General features: G+C 39.4%; 1 protein-coding gene across 3 annotated transcripts in view; it reads left to right on the top strand.

Moving 5' to 3' along the window:
* The window catches only part of LOC130918016 (tyrosine-protein kinase receptor UFO-like), a 113731-nt gene that overhangs the window by 55222 nt on the left and 40410 nt on the right, over nucleotides 1-18099 (top strand). For all 3 annotated transcript variants that reach the window (XM_057839864.1, XM_057839863.1, XM_057839862.1), the window contains 2 exons: nucleotides 1338-1453; nucleotides 9577-9769. In XM_057839864.1, coding sequence (XP_057695847.1) covers nucleotides 1338-1453; nucleotides 9577-9769 — 309 coding nt within the window. The remainder of the gene's footprint in view (nucleotides 1-1337; nucleotides 1454-9576; nucleotides 9770-18099) is intronic.

The following is an 18099-nucleotide window of genomic DNA, read 5'->3' as shown; positions in this document are numbered from 1 at the left end:
AAGAGGAAAATAAAGAAGTTAAGGATGAACTTGTATTTTCAAGCTTGAAATGACCTATCAAAACTAACAAAAGTCAACTAAAGCAAACTGAAAAAAAATATATATATATATAAATTAAACAATTGCCAGATTGGGGACCCCCTAGTGGTCAGGGGCCCTAAGCAGCTGCATAGTCTGCATATACGCTGGGCCGGCCCTGCTACTATCATGCGTTTTACCAAAAAATACGAACCCAACAAAGGATTATTCATTTACTTCAATATTTTTCAATGATTTTTATTCATTTTAGCTTTTTTTTTTTTTTTTTTTTTTTTTGGCCTTTTTCAATGAAAAAAGTTTCAATTAAAACCTGAGTTCTTTCCTAAATAATGTTGGCTAAAATGTGATTTTAGAATTTAGAGATCTTAGAATTTAAATTTTTGAAAAATTAAATTTAGCAATATTAGAAGGGCTGTAAAATGATTAAAATTTTTAATCGAGTTAATCACAGCTTAAAAATTAATTAATCGTAATTATCGCAATTCAAACCATCTATAGTATATGCCATATTTTTCTGTAAATTATTGCTGGAAAGGAAAGATAAGACACAAGACTGATATATACATTCAACATACTGTACATAAGTACTGTATTTGTTTATTAAGACAATAAATCAACAAGATGGCATTAACGTTATTAACATTCTGTTAAAGTGATCCATAGATAGAAAGACTTGTAGTTCTTAAAAGATAAATGTTAGTACAAGTTATAGAAATTTTATATTAAAACCCCTCTTAATGTTTTCGTTTTTATAAAATTTGTAAAATTTTCAATCAAAAAATAAACAAGTAGCTTGCCATTGTTGATGTCAATAATTACACAATGCTCATGGTGCTGAAACCCATAAAATCAGTCGCACCCAAGCGCCAGCAGAGGGTGACAAAAAAAACAAACACAAGTAACAAGTGGACATGACACTGTGCTGTCATTTTAATTTGTTTGAGCGGGGCATGTGCGTTAAATGCGTCAAATATTTTAACATGATTAATTTAAAAAATGAATTACCACCCGTTAAAGCGCTAATTTTGTTAGCCCTAATTATAAGATTGACAAAATATGGTAAAAAACTTCATATGACAGTGGCATCAGAAAACTGTCATAAGACCGTTATAATTAGCATAAGCATTAATGAAAGTGTCATCCAGCAAATTTTGTCCCCAACTCCATTTATGTCCAGTCAGCATCTTTAACATCCATTTCAAAGTGACACAATTGTGTTTGAATCTAACTACTAATTTAAATTCAAAAGGATTCCTGTCATTGGCAGCTAAGGATTAATCACCACCTGTGTTTAACAGTACTACCGGCCGCACCTCACCACCTGCGAGCCACCAACATCACCCCCACCGGCCTGCGTTTGTCATGGCAACCGGGCTTCGGCGGCGTCTACCCGGTTGTCCGCTGCACTATTCAGGTGAGTTCTCCCAAAAAGAAAACCCTCAGCCCCACCCTGCTTTGTCTCCCCGCCTCAAGCAACAGGATCCAATTTCGTTTCGGGAACGCAGGCCTCCCTTAACTAACACCCCTCCCTCTCTGTGGCCATTACGGCGAGTGGAGCCACCCCTAAACGTCTGGTTCTAATAAAGCTCCTCGTACCTCTCAACCCCCCTATTTCTCCCTCGCTGGAACGGCGTAATCATTCAAGGGGCCCGGTCTTGCAAAACAGGGCGAATTCTGAACACTTCGCAGTAAAAAAGGCTGAGCAAAGAACGCACTGATGACAAGTCAGTCTAAAAAAACCACAGCATAACATGTTTTTTTTTTTTTCAAAGTGTGGTCACAATACAGTAATCCTCTGCCGATTCACCATTCACATTGACTATTTGCGGCTCCAAGTTATTACTTTATAATAATTTTTGGTCAGGAAATAAATGATTTACGCTCAAAGTACAAATTCTGGGGATTAATATAATTACATGATCAACTCTCATCATCTAATGTTCTCAACCTTTTCGTTTCTGAAGAAGTTGTGCGACATTTACTTACACGGCTGGCCAAAAGTATTGGCACCCCTGCAATTCTGTCGGATAATGCTCAATTTCTCCCATAAAAATTTCTCCCATAAAATGATTGCAATTACAAATACTTTGGTAGTAATATCTTCATTTTTTTTTTTTTATTGCAATGGAAAAAACACAAAACACAATGGAAAAACACATTATCATTTTACACAGTACTCAAAAAATGGGACGGACAAAAGTATTGGCACCCTCAGCCTAATACTTAGTAGCACGACCTTTAGACAAAATAAATGCAAACAACCGCTTCCGGTATCCATCAGAGAGTTTCTTAAAATGCTCTGCTGGAATTTTAGACCATTCTTCTTTGGCCAACTGCTCCAAGTCTCCTGAGATTTGAAGGGTACCTTCTCCAAACTGCCATTTTCAGATCTCTCCACAGGTGTTCTATGGGATTCAGGTCTGGACTCATTGCTGGCCACTTTAGAAGTCTCCACTGCTTTCTCTCAAACCATTCTCTAGTGCTTTTGGGTCATTGTCCTGGAAGACCCATGACCTCTGAGGGAGACCCAGCTTTCTCACAATGGGCCCTACATTATGCTGCAAAATTTGCTGGTAGTTTTGAGACTTCATAATGCCATGCACACCGTTAAGCAGTCCAGTGCCAGAGGTAGCAAAGCAACCCCAAAACATCAGGGAATCTCCGCCATGTTTGACTGTGGGGACCGTGTTCTTTTCTTTGAAGGCGTGTTTTTTTTCCTGTAAACTCTATGTTGATGCCTTTTCCCAAAAAGCTCTACTTTTGTCTCATCTGACCAGAGAACATTCTTCCAAAACGTTTTTGGCTTTCTCAACTCCAGCTTAGCTTTTGCATGTGTATGGGTCACAATCTTTCGTTGAAATCTCTCCTCAAATTTTTCCTTTCCGTCCACATCTAGGGAGGTTGTCCACAGTGCCATGGGCTTTACTTATTGATGACACTACGCACGGTACACAGGAACATTCAAGTCTTTGGATGGACTTGTAGCCTTGAGATTGCCCATGTTTCCTCACAATTTTGTTTCTCAAGTCCTCAGACAGTTCTTTGGTCTTGTCTTTTCTCCATGCTCAATGTGGTACAAACAAGGACACAGGACAGAGGTTGAGTCATCTTTAATCCACTTTAACTGGCTGCAAGCGTGATTTAGTTAATGCCACCACCTGTTATATGCCACAGGTAAGTAACATGTGCTGTTAATTACACAAATTAGAGAAGCATCACATGATTTTTCAAAGGGTGTCAATACTTTTGTCCGGCCAATTCTCCGAGTTTTGTGTAAAATGATAAAGATTTCATTTTTTTTCCATTCTCTTTTGTGTTTTTTCATTGCAAACAAAATAAAGATATTACTATCAAAGCATTTGTAATTGCAATAATTTTCTGGGAGAAACTGAGCATTATCTGATACAGTTGCAGGGGTGCCAATATTTTTGGCCAGCAGTGTACTTGGTGCTAGATTTGTGCTGCAATACATGTATGTAATGGAAAATAATGGGTACAAATAGGCCTGTCCCGATAACAAATTTTAGTGTGCAATAATTTATCTCATAAATTATTGTGATATGCCATATTATTGCGCCCCCCCCCAATTTTTTTTTTTTAACCAATTTACAATAACACAGAATACAGTATATATTAATAGAACAAGTACACCCATTTAAACGCGATAAGAAATCACAACTAAAAACAATAGACCATGCCTCTTAAGTAAAAGACAATATTAATACCGTACAGAAACACAGAATAAATAAAATGTGTTTTTCACGAAAAAAAAATACAATTGCAGTTAATAACTTAAGCATGTAGGCAAATGAAAACTTTTCCCCTCATAGCTTCTGCAATGGTGTTCCATAGGGATGCAACGATACAGTTAAGTCACAGTTCGGTACGATTTTCGATACGGGGGACACGATTTTCGATCTGATTGAATACATTTAATGCTCTGAAGAAAAACAATAACTGTATTTTTTGTTTTTTATTTTTGCAAACGAGCAAAAATTAAATTGCCATCATATAAACATGCATTTTAGTGCATAATATCTATGTGCTTACTTCTTACTGATCTAAAGATATTTAGTATAAAAGTGCTGAGAACAATCTTTACTGTTTGTAAAGTGAGGCGGGGCACACTGTTGATTGCTACAGTAGCAGCTAGGTTTACTACATGAGCAAGACATCCTATTTTTGGTCCATCTGTGTCACGTACTGAATTAACAATATTTGCAGCATTAGCTATTGTCACTGGTATGGATTGATTTGGCCTTCTTAACTTCCATTCAGTCATGGCGATTTATAATTCATCGATGTAGTATATGGACTACGTGTCCCATAATCACTCTGGGCTCACGTAGCCAATGGCATGGGATGTAACACATCTAGTTTGCTATTTCATGATATCTAGTGTGTGCGCGCATGAAAAAAAGTTAGCAAACGCCACAGAAGTCATGTCTGCTCATTAGTGCACAACACCAACATATGACAATCGACTTTCATAAACAGGACGAGTTTGAAGCACAGCGCTCTTAATTTGCCACTCAAATATCCGGTGTTGTGTCGCAAAATAGCCGCCCGGCGTGAAATGTCATCCCTGACGGGAGCGCCCACACCTCAACAACCCCGGCACGCCGGAGATGGTCCGCAGTCAATCGGGAGCACTGACGCGGCCGGTATACGTTGAACAATAGGATATAATGGGGATGATTGCTGCCGGTGCTATTTTTTTGCCGGACTTGGATCGAAGATGCATTTTGCGCAGTTGGTAACAAGGAATCCGAACTTTTAACAGCATGTCTGCCGCAGGCGATAAATCGCAGCGGAAAAATTACCGCCTTCATTTTTATTTATCGTGCGATAAATAGAATTATTGCATATTGCGACAGGCTTAGGTACAAAAGCATGTTTTGAGCACACAATTGTCTATTGACTATAAGCTTTTAGTAGCTTCTTAAGGACACTCGCACATAATCTTGGCTCAGCACTATCAGTGTTTCCCACAAATGAACGAGACTGTGGCGGCCCGCCACAGTCTCGTTTGCCCCCCCGCCGAAAAAAAAAAAAGATAATAATCAGATGCGTCAGTCAGCCGATTACACAGCTGTAGCCCACTCCACTCTACCACCCGCGAGAGCGCGCGCGCGGGTAGTAGAGTAGCTTTTTAGAGTAGTATTTTATTTATTTATTTATTTAAGCGACGCAAGGGGAACGAGTAGGAAGAATGGGAGAACGAGCGAGATAGCGAGAGATAGCGGTCGAATGTCTTAGCAGCACGCTGTTATTTTGTTAATGTTTTTCTGTATTATTGTTACCACAATCAAGTGGGTAAGCAAATACAGACTTCTCTCCCCCATATCCGGGGCATTACAATAGTTTGGATCGGACTTTTCAGCGAAAGTGAGCGGTGGACGGCCGTCTTGGACGGAAAGCAAACTTTGATTGAACTTGCGTGGAGAGGCGGGGCCTAAAATAAAGCCTTGCTCTATTTTCAGAGCGTTGGTCACAGTAAAATATTTATTAGTTCAAGCAGAGTAAAATGATACATATTCACGGTACAAGAACGTCGTTTCCGTGTCCATCGATTGGTAAGAAAAGGCTGTTTGTACGAGTGACGTGTGGGCGCTCCCGTCAGGGGGGACATTTCGCGTGGAGTGGCTATTTTTCGGCACAACACCGGCGCGCCAACTTCAGACAATTACGGCTGACGAAACTTTGATAAATGCCCCCCCCCCAATTTCTCGAGCTCTGGGACACTCGAAAAATGACTCTCATACCTCTCCTTGCTAAGTTAATGGTACCTCGATGTGCGTTTGTGTGGAAATTTAGTTCACGAACAACGGGGAAAAAAACTATTCACCTTCTCACCGAATCAAGTAAGTCTTTACACCCAGTCCTGTAAATGGGTCAGTTGACAGAAGGACTGTTATTGTTGTGGTAATGTAGTACTTACGAGGGTCAAATAAAAAGGAGGACTACGACGGTGGTCTGAAACCTGCGGCTCTCGGGCCGCATGCGGCTCTTTAGTGCTGCTTTTTTTTTTTTTTTTTTTTTTTTTTTTTTTATGGAAAAAGATGAGGAAGGGAACTATATTTTTTGTTTTAATAGGATTTCTAGGAGGACAAACATGACACAAACATTCTTTCATTTCATTAATATTGTAATGAAGTTAAACTTGTGGTGGCATCGTACAACAGAGTTGTCACGTGGTGCGCTATAGGATCCACTGCAGGGAAAATAAACATTTAATCATGAAGGCTAATTATGTATTTCTAGCCAACTTAGTCATTTTTATAGTAGGCTAATATAGCTAGTATTGATAATTATAAGGCTTGTACAAGGCTTTGAATTTTTTGCTGCTCCAGACATACTGTATCAGTTGTTTTTTTTGGGGGGGGGGTCAAATATGGCTCTTTCAACAGTTTGGGTTGCCAACCCTGAGTCACTACGAGATGTAAGTCGTACTATTGCTACGAGAAAAAAAGTCGCATTATTACATAGGGTAACGTAGCTGTAATCAGCTACGCATTTTACATACATGTACGGTAGCTGAGAGCTATAACATTAGCCTAGCTAATGAAATATTTCAAATATATCTTTGTTATGGTTCTTCTTGGGGGGAAAAAATAATGAAGAAAAAAAAAAAATTCGCCGTGGCACGACATGGTGAGGCTGTCAGACTCCGATGCAGCCCACCACCACAGTTTCAAAAAATCCTATGGGAAACACTGACTATGATATGATGTACATTTTGTAATATGAATGTGTGTGTGTGAATAATTTGAATTGTGTTGTTTGTGCACAAAAAGGTGTTTTCTGAATTAGAATTATAAGAGAAAGAAAGACCGGGATCAACTTTCATAATTATACCTTTTCTGTCACTTTTTTTTGTGCCAAAATAATTGACTGCTATAATTTTAAAGCTACTTGCTGTAGTATTTCAGAGGACCTTTAAAGACATCAATCCATTTCAACTGGGAAGGCTGCGCATTGAGTGATCATGTTTCACGATAGATGTCAAATCGATTTTGACTGGGAGGGCTAGCAGCTATTGTTCGATTGTTATATTTGTATAACAATGACAAGGTCGCCGTTTAAAAATCCAGAAACCTAACGTCTAATATGGCTTGAAATTTTGATCAACCAATCAGAATTTGGCCTGCATTCCGACTCCTTACTGGATAATGTGTAATGAATTGCTAGGGTGATATGACAGCATTGGGTGATTGTAAGCTAGGGAAATAGGAAAAGCGAGTGCGGAAAATAAGAATTTACTCAAAATATAATTGTGTTTTCTTGGGGGAAAAAAGGGGACTGAAATAAAAAATGTTATTGCACATAACACGCATTTGTGCTCATTATTTCCCTTTACGAAGCATTTGTAATCGTGGCACAAATCTAACACCATAACAGTCCAGCACTTAGCCAAAACTACAAATAAAAATTTTCAGCTCGTGTTAAATCTAGATTGTAACCACAATCCAAACACTTTAAGTTCATCACGTCTGGAGCTCCATATGAGTCATAAATAAAGTGAAAAATAAGTCTTAAAAACAGGAAGAGGTGTCAGCAACGATGTGTGAGCCATACTAGAGGGAATGTGCTGTGACTCAATGAGATTAAACGCTTGTTTGCCGGCTGGACGTGACTCACGGGGTCAGGAATGATACACATGTGGAAGGGTCCGGGAGACGCCCCTTAACTCACACTAACTTTTTCAAAACCCAAAAAGTCCTGAATTGAAGGACATTTTGGGTGGACATAATTGTCTATCAAAGGCTTGATTAGCTACTGATCAATGGGGAAATCTTGCATTGGAAATATCATATACAACCTTGGCATTGTAACAGAGTTGCAAATCTGTACTAATCTGTCCTAACTAGGTTTTTCCTCAGGAGTGAAAGCTAGCGGTTTAGCTAACTGTTACTTCTGGCCAAGAATATAAGCTTAATTATTAAGTTAGGGTGACCAAACGTCCTCTTTTGCTCAGACAAGTCCTCTTATTACGTGCCCTCCGGAGGGTCCGGCTGGGTTTCACAAATTCATGAAAATGTCCGGTTTTTATGATTTTTCACGGGAACAATTTAAAGAGAATCCGTCCGGCCGCTAGGGGGCAGCGCCTGCCTGGGTTGATGTGACTCCTAGTAGGGGCAGGAGAAGGAGTAGATCTTCTTCTTCTTTTTTGTTGGCAGTTTACCCTTTGTTTTATGGGGAACTACCACCATCTACTGACGGTTTGGCGAGAGATCAGACTGCAGTAAGGAGTCTAATAAGGAGTTCTAAAAGACGTGGCTCTATACACCCTTCTGTAAGTTTCTTTTATTAAGTCGATCACGTGTCTTCTGTTGTATATTGGGTTATATGTGTACACAGAGATGCAGTATATTGTATGTGTCTTGTGATTGTTCTGCGTTAGTTTATTTGGTTGAATCATAAATGTTTTATTCTGGTTGTAACATGTTGCAGGTAACAAACAGGGTTAAAAGCCCTTTGAGACAACGTTGTTGTGATCTAGGGCTATACAAATAAAATTGAATTGAATTGAATTAAAAATCTGTATGAAATGTTGGCTTTTTATCAAGAATAGAAATTAGCTAGCTGTTATACCTGACGAAAAGGAGAAGCTTACTCATATAAATAGGTTAAAAAAAAAAAATCTGTAATTGTCTTTAGTAAACCTGCACTAATGCTTTTTCTCAGGAGTACACACAAGCTAGCTCTTTAGCTAGTTTTTACTGCTGGCCAAGATGATAAACTTCTAAACTAAAATCTGTGCTCGAGTTAGCTTTTTCTCAGGAGTAGATGCAAGATTTTTAGCTAAATGTTACCTCAGACCAGGAGGATAAACTTATTAAATAAGTAAAAGGGGAAAAAAGCAAATTCATTTAAAAAAAAAAAAAAAAAAGTACAAATGCTTGCTTTTTGTCATGATTAGAAGTTACCTGTTATTGCTGAACAAGAAGATAAATTTATTTAAATAAGTAAATAGAAAAAATATATAATGGTGGTCTTAAATTGTCTTACGTAAATCTGTACTAATGTTAGCTTTTTCAGGAGTAGAAGCTAACTCTTACTGATGACCAAGAGCATGAACATATATAAATTAGTAAAGAAAGAAATAAAACATGTTTTTTTAAATTGTCTTTAGTAAGTCTGTACTGTTAGCTTTTAAAATGTCCTCCAATTCTGCACCTAAACCTACACACACGCAGACCGTGAAAAACCATAATGCTGACTTTTAATGCTAACTCGAAGCGCTCCAAAGCCACAGTGGGGAAGTCACGTCTGGTTGGAGCGGTCCAAACGGACCACAGCAAGGACAAGAAGCACCACAGAAATTGTGCACACACAGCAATCCGGATGTTTGGTTCTGTCCCCACGCAGACACTTACTGAAACTCTTTCACTGCTTTGACGGTCATAGACGTCCAATCCATTTGTACTGGAAGCGTATGATTATTGCCAGCTCTTACCACTTCAAATGGATCTGACATCTACTGTATCAATGATACAAAACTGTTGTTGCACCACTAAAAATGTGTCTTTCCAGGTCAAAATTCTGGACGAAACCTTTGACGATCTGGACAAGCTGATCCTGAACCAGAACGTGAACGTTCCTCCATCCGAGTACCAGTTGGATGACTTGGAACCGTACAACCACTACGCCGCCAGAGTGGCGTGTCACAGCAGCCAGGGGCCCTCCAAATGGACATCCTGGATGGAAATGCGCACAGCAGAAGGAGGTAATTTAACTGACATATACATAGTTTTCCTTGCTCAATCCCAGCATGCATTGTGAGTCAAAACAAAGGCAAGATGATTGGTGCGTTGCGTGACCCCAAAAAGAAGAAAAAGAGAAGTGACTCTACTAAGAACACTCGTTCGAGATGTTTGCTTTAAGAAAAACCTGTCAAGTTTCACTTCTTCAGCAGTCATGCTTTTTCTTCCTTTTCACAGGAAAATACAAAAATGTGTTGTCACTTTGCGTTTCCCCCGTTTTTGTTCAGTTTCTCAAGCAAAGGTTAAAAAAAGTCAAAACGGGAGGTTATTTTGTTACACGCGGCGGTACTTTACGTCTTTGTCAACGCTACATGTGGTTCTCGTTGGGCACGCGTGCAACATAAATATGGATAAAAATACTGGGACACGTGTAAAGTAAAAACTAACATATGGACAAAAGTACTTGGACACATGCATACTAAACTACAGATTGTAGTCATGAATTCAGGTATGGACTTGAAGTACTGGAAAACATTTAGAGTACCGCAGCAGTTTCAAAACCACAGCCTGCAGATTGTATTGGATTAGGTATCACTGCATTCCCGTTGAAAGTTAATCACGTTATGTTCAGTTCTTCTTTACAGTCTAGCATAAATCCCAATGAAAGATAGGTTTTGCTTATTGCCTTACACCAGAGACTCTCCCAAAGGGAATGATCTTTGCTTCCTTGTGCAGTTCTTAGTTAGCAGCATTTCTTTTTAAGTCTTACACTTGCCTACTTGCAACTTGTGAGCGTGGCTCGTTTTAAGTTACGCCCTTAGCGAGCCGTCCGTGGGACGTAACGGTGGGATTATGAGATGCATTACGCACTTGCGTTAAATGTGTCAAATATTTTAATGGGGTTAATTCAAAAATTTAATTACCGCCCGTTAACGCGCTAAATTTGACACCACTTTACATTACGTCAGAAACTCGTTCGGTACGCCTCCGTTCCGAACCGAGGACCACGTACCGAAACGGTTCAATACAAATACATTTACTGTTACACCCTTAATCTTAAGGTATTTGAGTGAAAGCACAAAGCAGTGAAATTTTTTTTTTTCTAGTCACATCTGAGATGCAATTGTTGGCTGTTTTTAACAATGTACATCTAAAATTGCTCTTTACAAAAAAAAAAAAAAACTCGATTAATCGATGGAACTTTCAGTAGAATACTCGATTACTAAAATATTTGACAGCTGCAGCCCTAATATAAATGTTGCCAAAGTGAGGCCCCTGCCTGGTAAATTGAGTTTGAGACCTCTGGACTACAGGAAGTCACAAATAATGTGTTTCACACAGGTTGTAACGGACAAAAGTAAAGGGACGCGCGTCGATTAAAATCATAGGAAGTAATGAATCGAGGCAATAGCAATGGCATGTGTCCACAAAAATAAAAGGAAGTGAAAAATGTAGACTGAGTGTATGAGTTCCATTAAATAAAAGGAATCGAAGCATGAAATCAAAAGTAATGAGAGCGGAAAACATGGGGAAATTGTAGTGCGCACACCAAAACAGCAGCAAGTAAAAGGCAAGTTAAAAAAAAAAAAAAAACATGGGCAAAATAATGGCACACATTTTGACCAAAACTAAAGGGACGAATATGGACAAAAGTAATGGGATGCACATCCAGGAAAAACCACACTGAGTGACAAATACGGACAAAAGTAATCAGACGTATGAAGTGCTAAATACAGACAACATTGATAGGGTGCCTGAAAGTGGCACAAATGGACAAAAATGAATGGAAGTGCTTCGCAATGCAACAAGAGACAAATATGGAGGAACATAATGGGTCATATGAAGTGGCAAGTACAGTCATACCTCGACTTACGAAATTAATTGGTTCTTGAAGTAATCTCGTAACCTGAAAATTCTGTCAGTAGAGACGCGTTTTTGATGTAAATGCTCTAAACCGTTACAAGCACTACTTAGACGCCAAATTAAATTTTATAATCGCGGTATAACAGGATTAAAACAACAGCCAAACACATTTAAATCATTCTATATAACTGACCTAACGGTTAATACCTGTAATAACGGCGTTACGTAACGGCGTTATTTTTTTCAGTAACTGGGTAATCTAATTACTTTTTCCGCCGTTACAACGCTGTTACGGTTACTGACGGTCAAAAGCGGTGCGTTACTTACTCTGAATAAATTGAAGAAACTGCCAGCCGTGTTGAGTCGACTCTCTGCTCTGTTGATTTGTCATTCAAGACTTGGGGTGCGTTCAGGTTCGAGAATAGCGCACGTACTTCTGACTCCAAGCTGTTTGTCCCTGCTCATTCAATTAGACAATGCTTTCCAAAGTTTGGTAACGTTTCTGTGTTTGCTACACCTGATGCTAGCCTCGTTCCCATCTCCCACTGTCAGCCAGCAATAATTCTGCTTCCATCTTGAGGACGGCAGACGCTTTGAAGGTGACGTGAATTGTCGGGAAACGAGCCTACCTGAATGCAGCCCCTCGAGAGATGCGATGGAAGTGATTGTGATTGGCTGAGGGTTAGTCATGTGTCGTGCTAAGCCAATCAGAGCCGGTGATTTCACAAGCAAACCGGAACAGCGCGTGCGGCAAACACACACACGCAAAACAGATGCACAAGGTCGGGATGGCAGAGCATTCAGAAGAAAATTTGTCCTTTAAGAGGTGGAGATATAGACAGTATTTCAAGTTTGTCGAAATTAAAGGAAAGAACCTGCATATAATGTGTAATTTATGTCCCGGGGCAAAGCTTTTGTCGACATCTGTGGTAATCTGCTGAAGCACCTAACAAGTTAACTACCTGTCTGTTCTTCTCTATTCCACTGACTCGAATACTGCTCAGAAAATTTCAAATTCTTTGACATACAAGTTCTTTTTAAAGTAACGGAAATAGTTACTTTCCCTGGTAACTAGTTACTTTTACTATAGAGTAATTCAGTTACTAACTCGGTTACTTTTTGGAAGAAGTAGTGAGTAATGTAACTAATTACTTTTTAAAGTAACGTGCCCAACACTGCCTGTAATAAAGTAGATACAGTGGGCAAAGAAGTATTTAGTCAACCACTAATTGTGCAAGTTCTACTACTTTAAAATATTAGAGAGGCCTGTAATTGTCAACATGGGTAAACCTCAACCATGAGAGACAGAATGTGGGGGGAAAAAACCCAGAAAATCACATTGTTTGATTTTTAAATTATTTATTTGCAAATCATGGTGGAAAATAAGTATTTGGTCAATACCAAAAGTTCATCTCAATACTTTGTTATGTACCGTTTGTTGGCAATAATGGAGGCCAAACGTTTTCTGTAACTCTTCACAAGCTTTTCACATACTGTTGCTGGTATTTTGGCCCATTCCTCCATGCAGATCTCTAGAGCAGTGATGTTTTTGGGCTGTTGTTGGGCAACACGGACTTTCAACTCCCTCCACAGTATTTCTATGGGGTTGACATCTGGAAACTGTCTAGGCCACTCCAGGACCTTGAAATGGTTCTTATGAAGCCACTCCTTTGTTGCCCTGGCTTTGTGTTTGGGATCATTGTCATGCTGAAAGACCCAGCCACGTCTCATCTTCAATGCCCTTGCTGATGGAAGGACATTTTCACTCAAAATCTCTTGATACATGGCCCCATTCATTCTTTCTTTTACACAGATCAGTAGTCTTGGTCCCTTTGCAGAAAAACAGCCCCAAAGCATGATGTTTCCACCCCCATGCTTCACAGTGGGTATGGTGTTCTTCGGATGCACTTCAGTATTCTTTCTCCTCCAAACACGAGAACCTATGTTTCTACCAAAAAGTTTTATTTTGGTTTCATCTGACCATAACACATTCTCCCAGTCCTCTTCTGGATCATCCAAATGCTCTCTAGCGAACCGCAGACGGGCCTGGACGTGTACTGGCTTCAGCAGGGGGACGCGTCTGGCAGTGCAGGATTTGAGTCCCTGGCGGCGCATTGTGTTATTGATAGTAGCCTTTGTTACTGTGTTCCCAGCTCTCTGTAGGTCATTCACTAGGTCCACCCGTGTGTTTCTGGGATTTTTGCTCACCGCTCGTTATCATTTTGACACCACAGGGTGAGATCTTGCATGGAGCCCCAGATCGAGGGAGATTATCAGTGGTAATTTTCTAATTATTATTAGAATAATAATAATTAGAAAATTATTTTCTAATAATTGCTCCCACGGTTAATTTCTTTACACCAAGCGTTTTACTTATTGCAAATTCAGTCTTCCCAGCGTGGTGCAGGTCTACAATTTTGTCTCTGGTGTCCTTCGACAGCTCTTTGGTCTTGGCCATAGTGGAGTTTGGAGTGTGACTAAGTTTGTGGACAGGTGTCTTTTATACCGATACTGAGTTAAAACAGGTGCCATTAATACAGGTAACGAGTGGAGCCTCGTTAGACCTCGTTAGAAGAAGTTAGAGCTCTTTGACAGCCAGAAATCTTGCTTGTTTATAGGTGACCAAATACTGATTTTCCACTCAAATTTAGAAATAAATTCTTTAAAAATCAAAGAATGTGATTTTTTTTTTTTTCCACATTCTGTCTCTCATGGTTGAGGTTTACCCATGTTGACAATTACAGACCTCTCTAATCTTTTCAAGTAGGAGAACTTGCACAATTGGTGGTTGACTAAATACTTATTTGCCCCACTGTAATAGAACATAATGCAAAGGAAAATAGAAAAATTAAATATCTTACCTATTTTACTCTTCGTGACACAAAATGCGAGGAGGCCTGTGCTCTAATGTGCTACCAATGTTGTGAATCGTGTGTGAGCTTTAAAATAACTCTTCGCGAGACTAAAACGCCAAGAGACTTTTTTTTGGCGAAGACGTCGAGCCCGCTTTATCAACACCATCGTGCCTGTGCGTCATACTGCGACACCCAAATTGAAATGTCATCATCAATAGGCCAATAGGAGAGAAGACTTGCTTTTGCAGTATACAGCAAAATGGGAAAGATTATGACCAATGGAGCAGAAGGATCTTATGGCGCCACATTTAAAAGCATAAACCAGGAACTACGTACGCATCTTTTACAGTACTTTAAAGTATTTTTGCTTCTCGTATTCTGAAATTTCTTAACCTTACTTTGCCAAATGTATCACATTTGAGACAAGTATTTCTGGACCTCATTGCAGTTAAAAACGTTTTTTAAAAACCTAATTGTGTTCAATCTCACTTTAGGTATATTTGTTTTACCACGAGAACTGCATGTAATGCTTAATGTATCACTTATGATACAAATTAGAGAACATAATATGCAAATAATAAAAAAAATACATTTTGGGGGATTTTGTAAAATTATATTTAAGGACCGCATAAAGCTTTTAAATTAAAAAAAAAGAAAAAAAAAATCTGAATTTTCAGTTCATTATTTCTGGGGTCATTGTGGCAATATTTTCCCATTGAGGATTGTAGTAACCTAAAAATTCCATTTGTACAGACGTTCGTAAGTAGAGGGTACTACTGTATTGACTAAAATGATAGAAACGCATGTCCACCAAAACTAAGTGGGAAATATGGACAAAAGTAATAAGTCACATTAAGTTGCAAATACTGTCAAAAAAAAAAAGCCTGGACGCCTGTCCATTACAATTACAGGAAGTGACAAATATGGAAAATGACCAGTGTTGGGCACGTTACTTTAAAAAAGTAATTATAGTTATTCACTACTTCTTCCAGAAAGTTATTTTATTAAGTTAAATTATTTCCGTTACTTTAAAAAGTTGTTGTATGTCAAAGAATTTGAAATTTTCTGAGCAGTATTCGAGTCAGTTGAATAGAGAAGAACAGACAGGTAGTTGTGTCATAGAACCTTGTAATATTTATTGCACCTCACCAGCAACAGATTTATCCTACTTGAAGTGCAACAAAAATAAACATTAAACAATGTAATAAAATAACAATCAGCAGTAGACAATATAAAGTGAGTTTAATCAATTAAATCTAACTCTCACAACCTGAGACAACTGGTCAAGTAGACATAGCCTACTGTACTTCAAGTATTTTGACTTGAAATAGTGTTTATATCTCCACCTCGTAAAGGACAAATATTCCTCTGAATGCTCTGCCATCATATCCCTCTGCATCTGTTTTCCGTGTGTGTGTTTGCCGTACGCACTGTTCCGGTTTGTATGTGAAAACACCGGCTCTGATTGGCTTACCATGACACATGACTCTAACCTTCAGCCAATCACAATCACTTCCATCGCATCTATCCAGGTGTTTCACTCAGGTAGCCTCGTCCCCCTACTCCTCCCGTCACCGTCAAAGCGTCTGCCGTCCTCAAGATGGAAGCAGCATTCTTGCTGGCTGACAGTGGGGGATGGGAACGCAGCTAGCATTCAGGTGTAGCGAAAACTGAAACGTTAGCAAGCTTTGGAAAGCATTGTCTAATTGAATGCGCAGGGACAAACAGCCTGGAGTCATAAGAAGTACGTGCGGTAATATTCTGATACAGAATTATCCGAGGCACCCTAAAGTGCACACGGCGCCAATATTGTTTTGCTCACATGATGCGGGGAGTGAGTTAGAGACACGGCCTGCCGAGAGTCGTACGTTTGTGTTAATGTTGAAGTTATATGTGCTATTAAAGAAAGGGTGCCAGCACGTCCTGTGTGGTATATCTTTGCTAAGAAAAAGCACAAAAAACGTGTGCTCTTCTCGAACCTGAGCGCACCCCAAGTCTTGGATGACAAATGAACAGAGAAGAGAAGAGTAGACTCGCTACTGCTGGTAGTTTCTTCAATTTATTCAGAGTAAGTGACGCACCGCTTTTGACCGTCATTAACGGTAACGGCGGAAAAAATAGTTAGATTACCCCATTACTGAAAAAGTAACGCCGGCGTTATCTATAACGGCGTTATTCCCAACACTGAAAATGACAATGTGTCACATGTGCACTACAATTATAGTAAGTGGACAAATGTAATGGGAAACTTGTTCACAAACTGCAGGAAGAGGAAAATATTGACCAGTGTCATGGGAGGCATTCCAATAACTACAGGAAATGACAAAAATAGACAAATGTAGTGGAATTTACATCCACTGAAAGCGCAGAAAAGTACATACGTATATGGACAAAAATAGGACGACGCATGAAAGCAGAAACTACAAAAAATGGCAATTCAATAGCAACTTCTAAGTTGGTCTGCTAGCCGAGGTCAATGTATGCGCATTTATTTTTTTCGCCTCTGTACTTTTTATACTCTTGAACACTTCCAATTGCCCACAATGTTCTGCTGAGATGACAAAAATTTGCAATACTCTCATCCAACCTTGGATTTATCGAATTTATTATTTAAAATCCGGAAAAATGGCGATAATTCCTCCCCCATGTGTTTCTCATCGAGCAATAAAGTGTCCTCCTTTTCAAAAGTGTCATCCACAAGTAAACGTTTTCCTCCTCCCCACTGCTATTTATGTCCCAAGCACTTATTGAGTTGACTGGGCTTCTTCAGATGCCACCAGTGAGGAATTCCTCAAATACAATCCAGCCTCTCTCTCTCTCCCTCTGTGCTGTCTCCCGGTATTGGTGTTTCATTTCTCTCATTTTTGGCTTTGACCTTACATGAGCTCACATGTAGCAAGGCGCTGTGGGAAAACAACAGGGAGGGGGAAAAAAATGAAGAAGGCTTGTTGGTGGGAGTAGGAGACAAGTAGGGTAAGGGGAAGGGAAGGGAGAGAGCAATTCTCCAAGGAAGCATAAAACACCCAAAGGAGACAATAGTGGTTAGTTTGTTTGATCCGAGTTTGAATGATTATGTTTTACTGCCGTTGACGGAGATAAACGTGCAATCCATTGGGACCGGGAAGGGCTGGTAGAGAGTGGAGCAATGGCATGAGTTAAAAGGGTTCAGGTACATAATTGTGAAAAGAAAAAAATTGTACTTTTTGTACGTTTGTACTCTAACTAGTATTTTAAGGCTTGCTTAAAAACATGAAAGCAATACAGTGATTACAGTGATACCTATTTTTTCACGATTAATAGGGACCAGATTCCCCCGCGAAAAGTGAAAAAACGCGATGTAGGGTCAGGGTTTCCCCTGAGATTTTTTGAAGCTGTGGTGGTGGGCTGCATCGGAGTCCGACAGCCTCACCATGTCATGCCACGGCAAAATTGCGTCATAGCATGACAAATGAGATTTTTTTTTTTCCCAAGACGAACCATAACAAAGACCTATTTAAAATATTTATTTAGCCAGGCTAATAGGTACATGTACGTAAAATGCGTTGCATATTACAGCTACGTTACCCTATGTAATAATCCGACTTTTTTTCTTGTAGCAATCGTACAACTTACATCTCGTAGTCCTTCTTTTTCCT

This window comes from Corythoichthys intestinalis, chromosome 6, assembly GCF_030265065.1.
Source record: "Corythoichthys intestinalis isolate RoL2023-P3 chromosome 6, ASM3026506v1, whole genome shotgun sequence".
In the NCBI taxonomy this organism is placed as follows: Eukaryota; Metazoa; Chordata; class Actinopteri; order Syngnathiformes; family Syngnathidae; genus Corythoichthys; species Corythoichthys intestinalis.
This window is presented reverse-complemented; position numbering and strand designations above follow the sequence as displayed.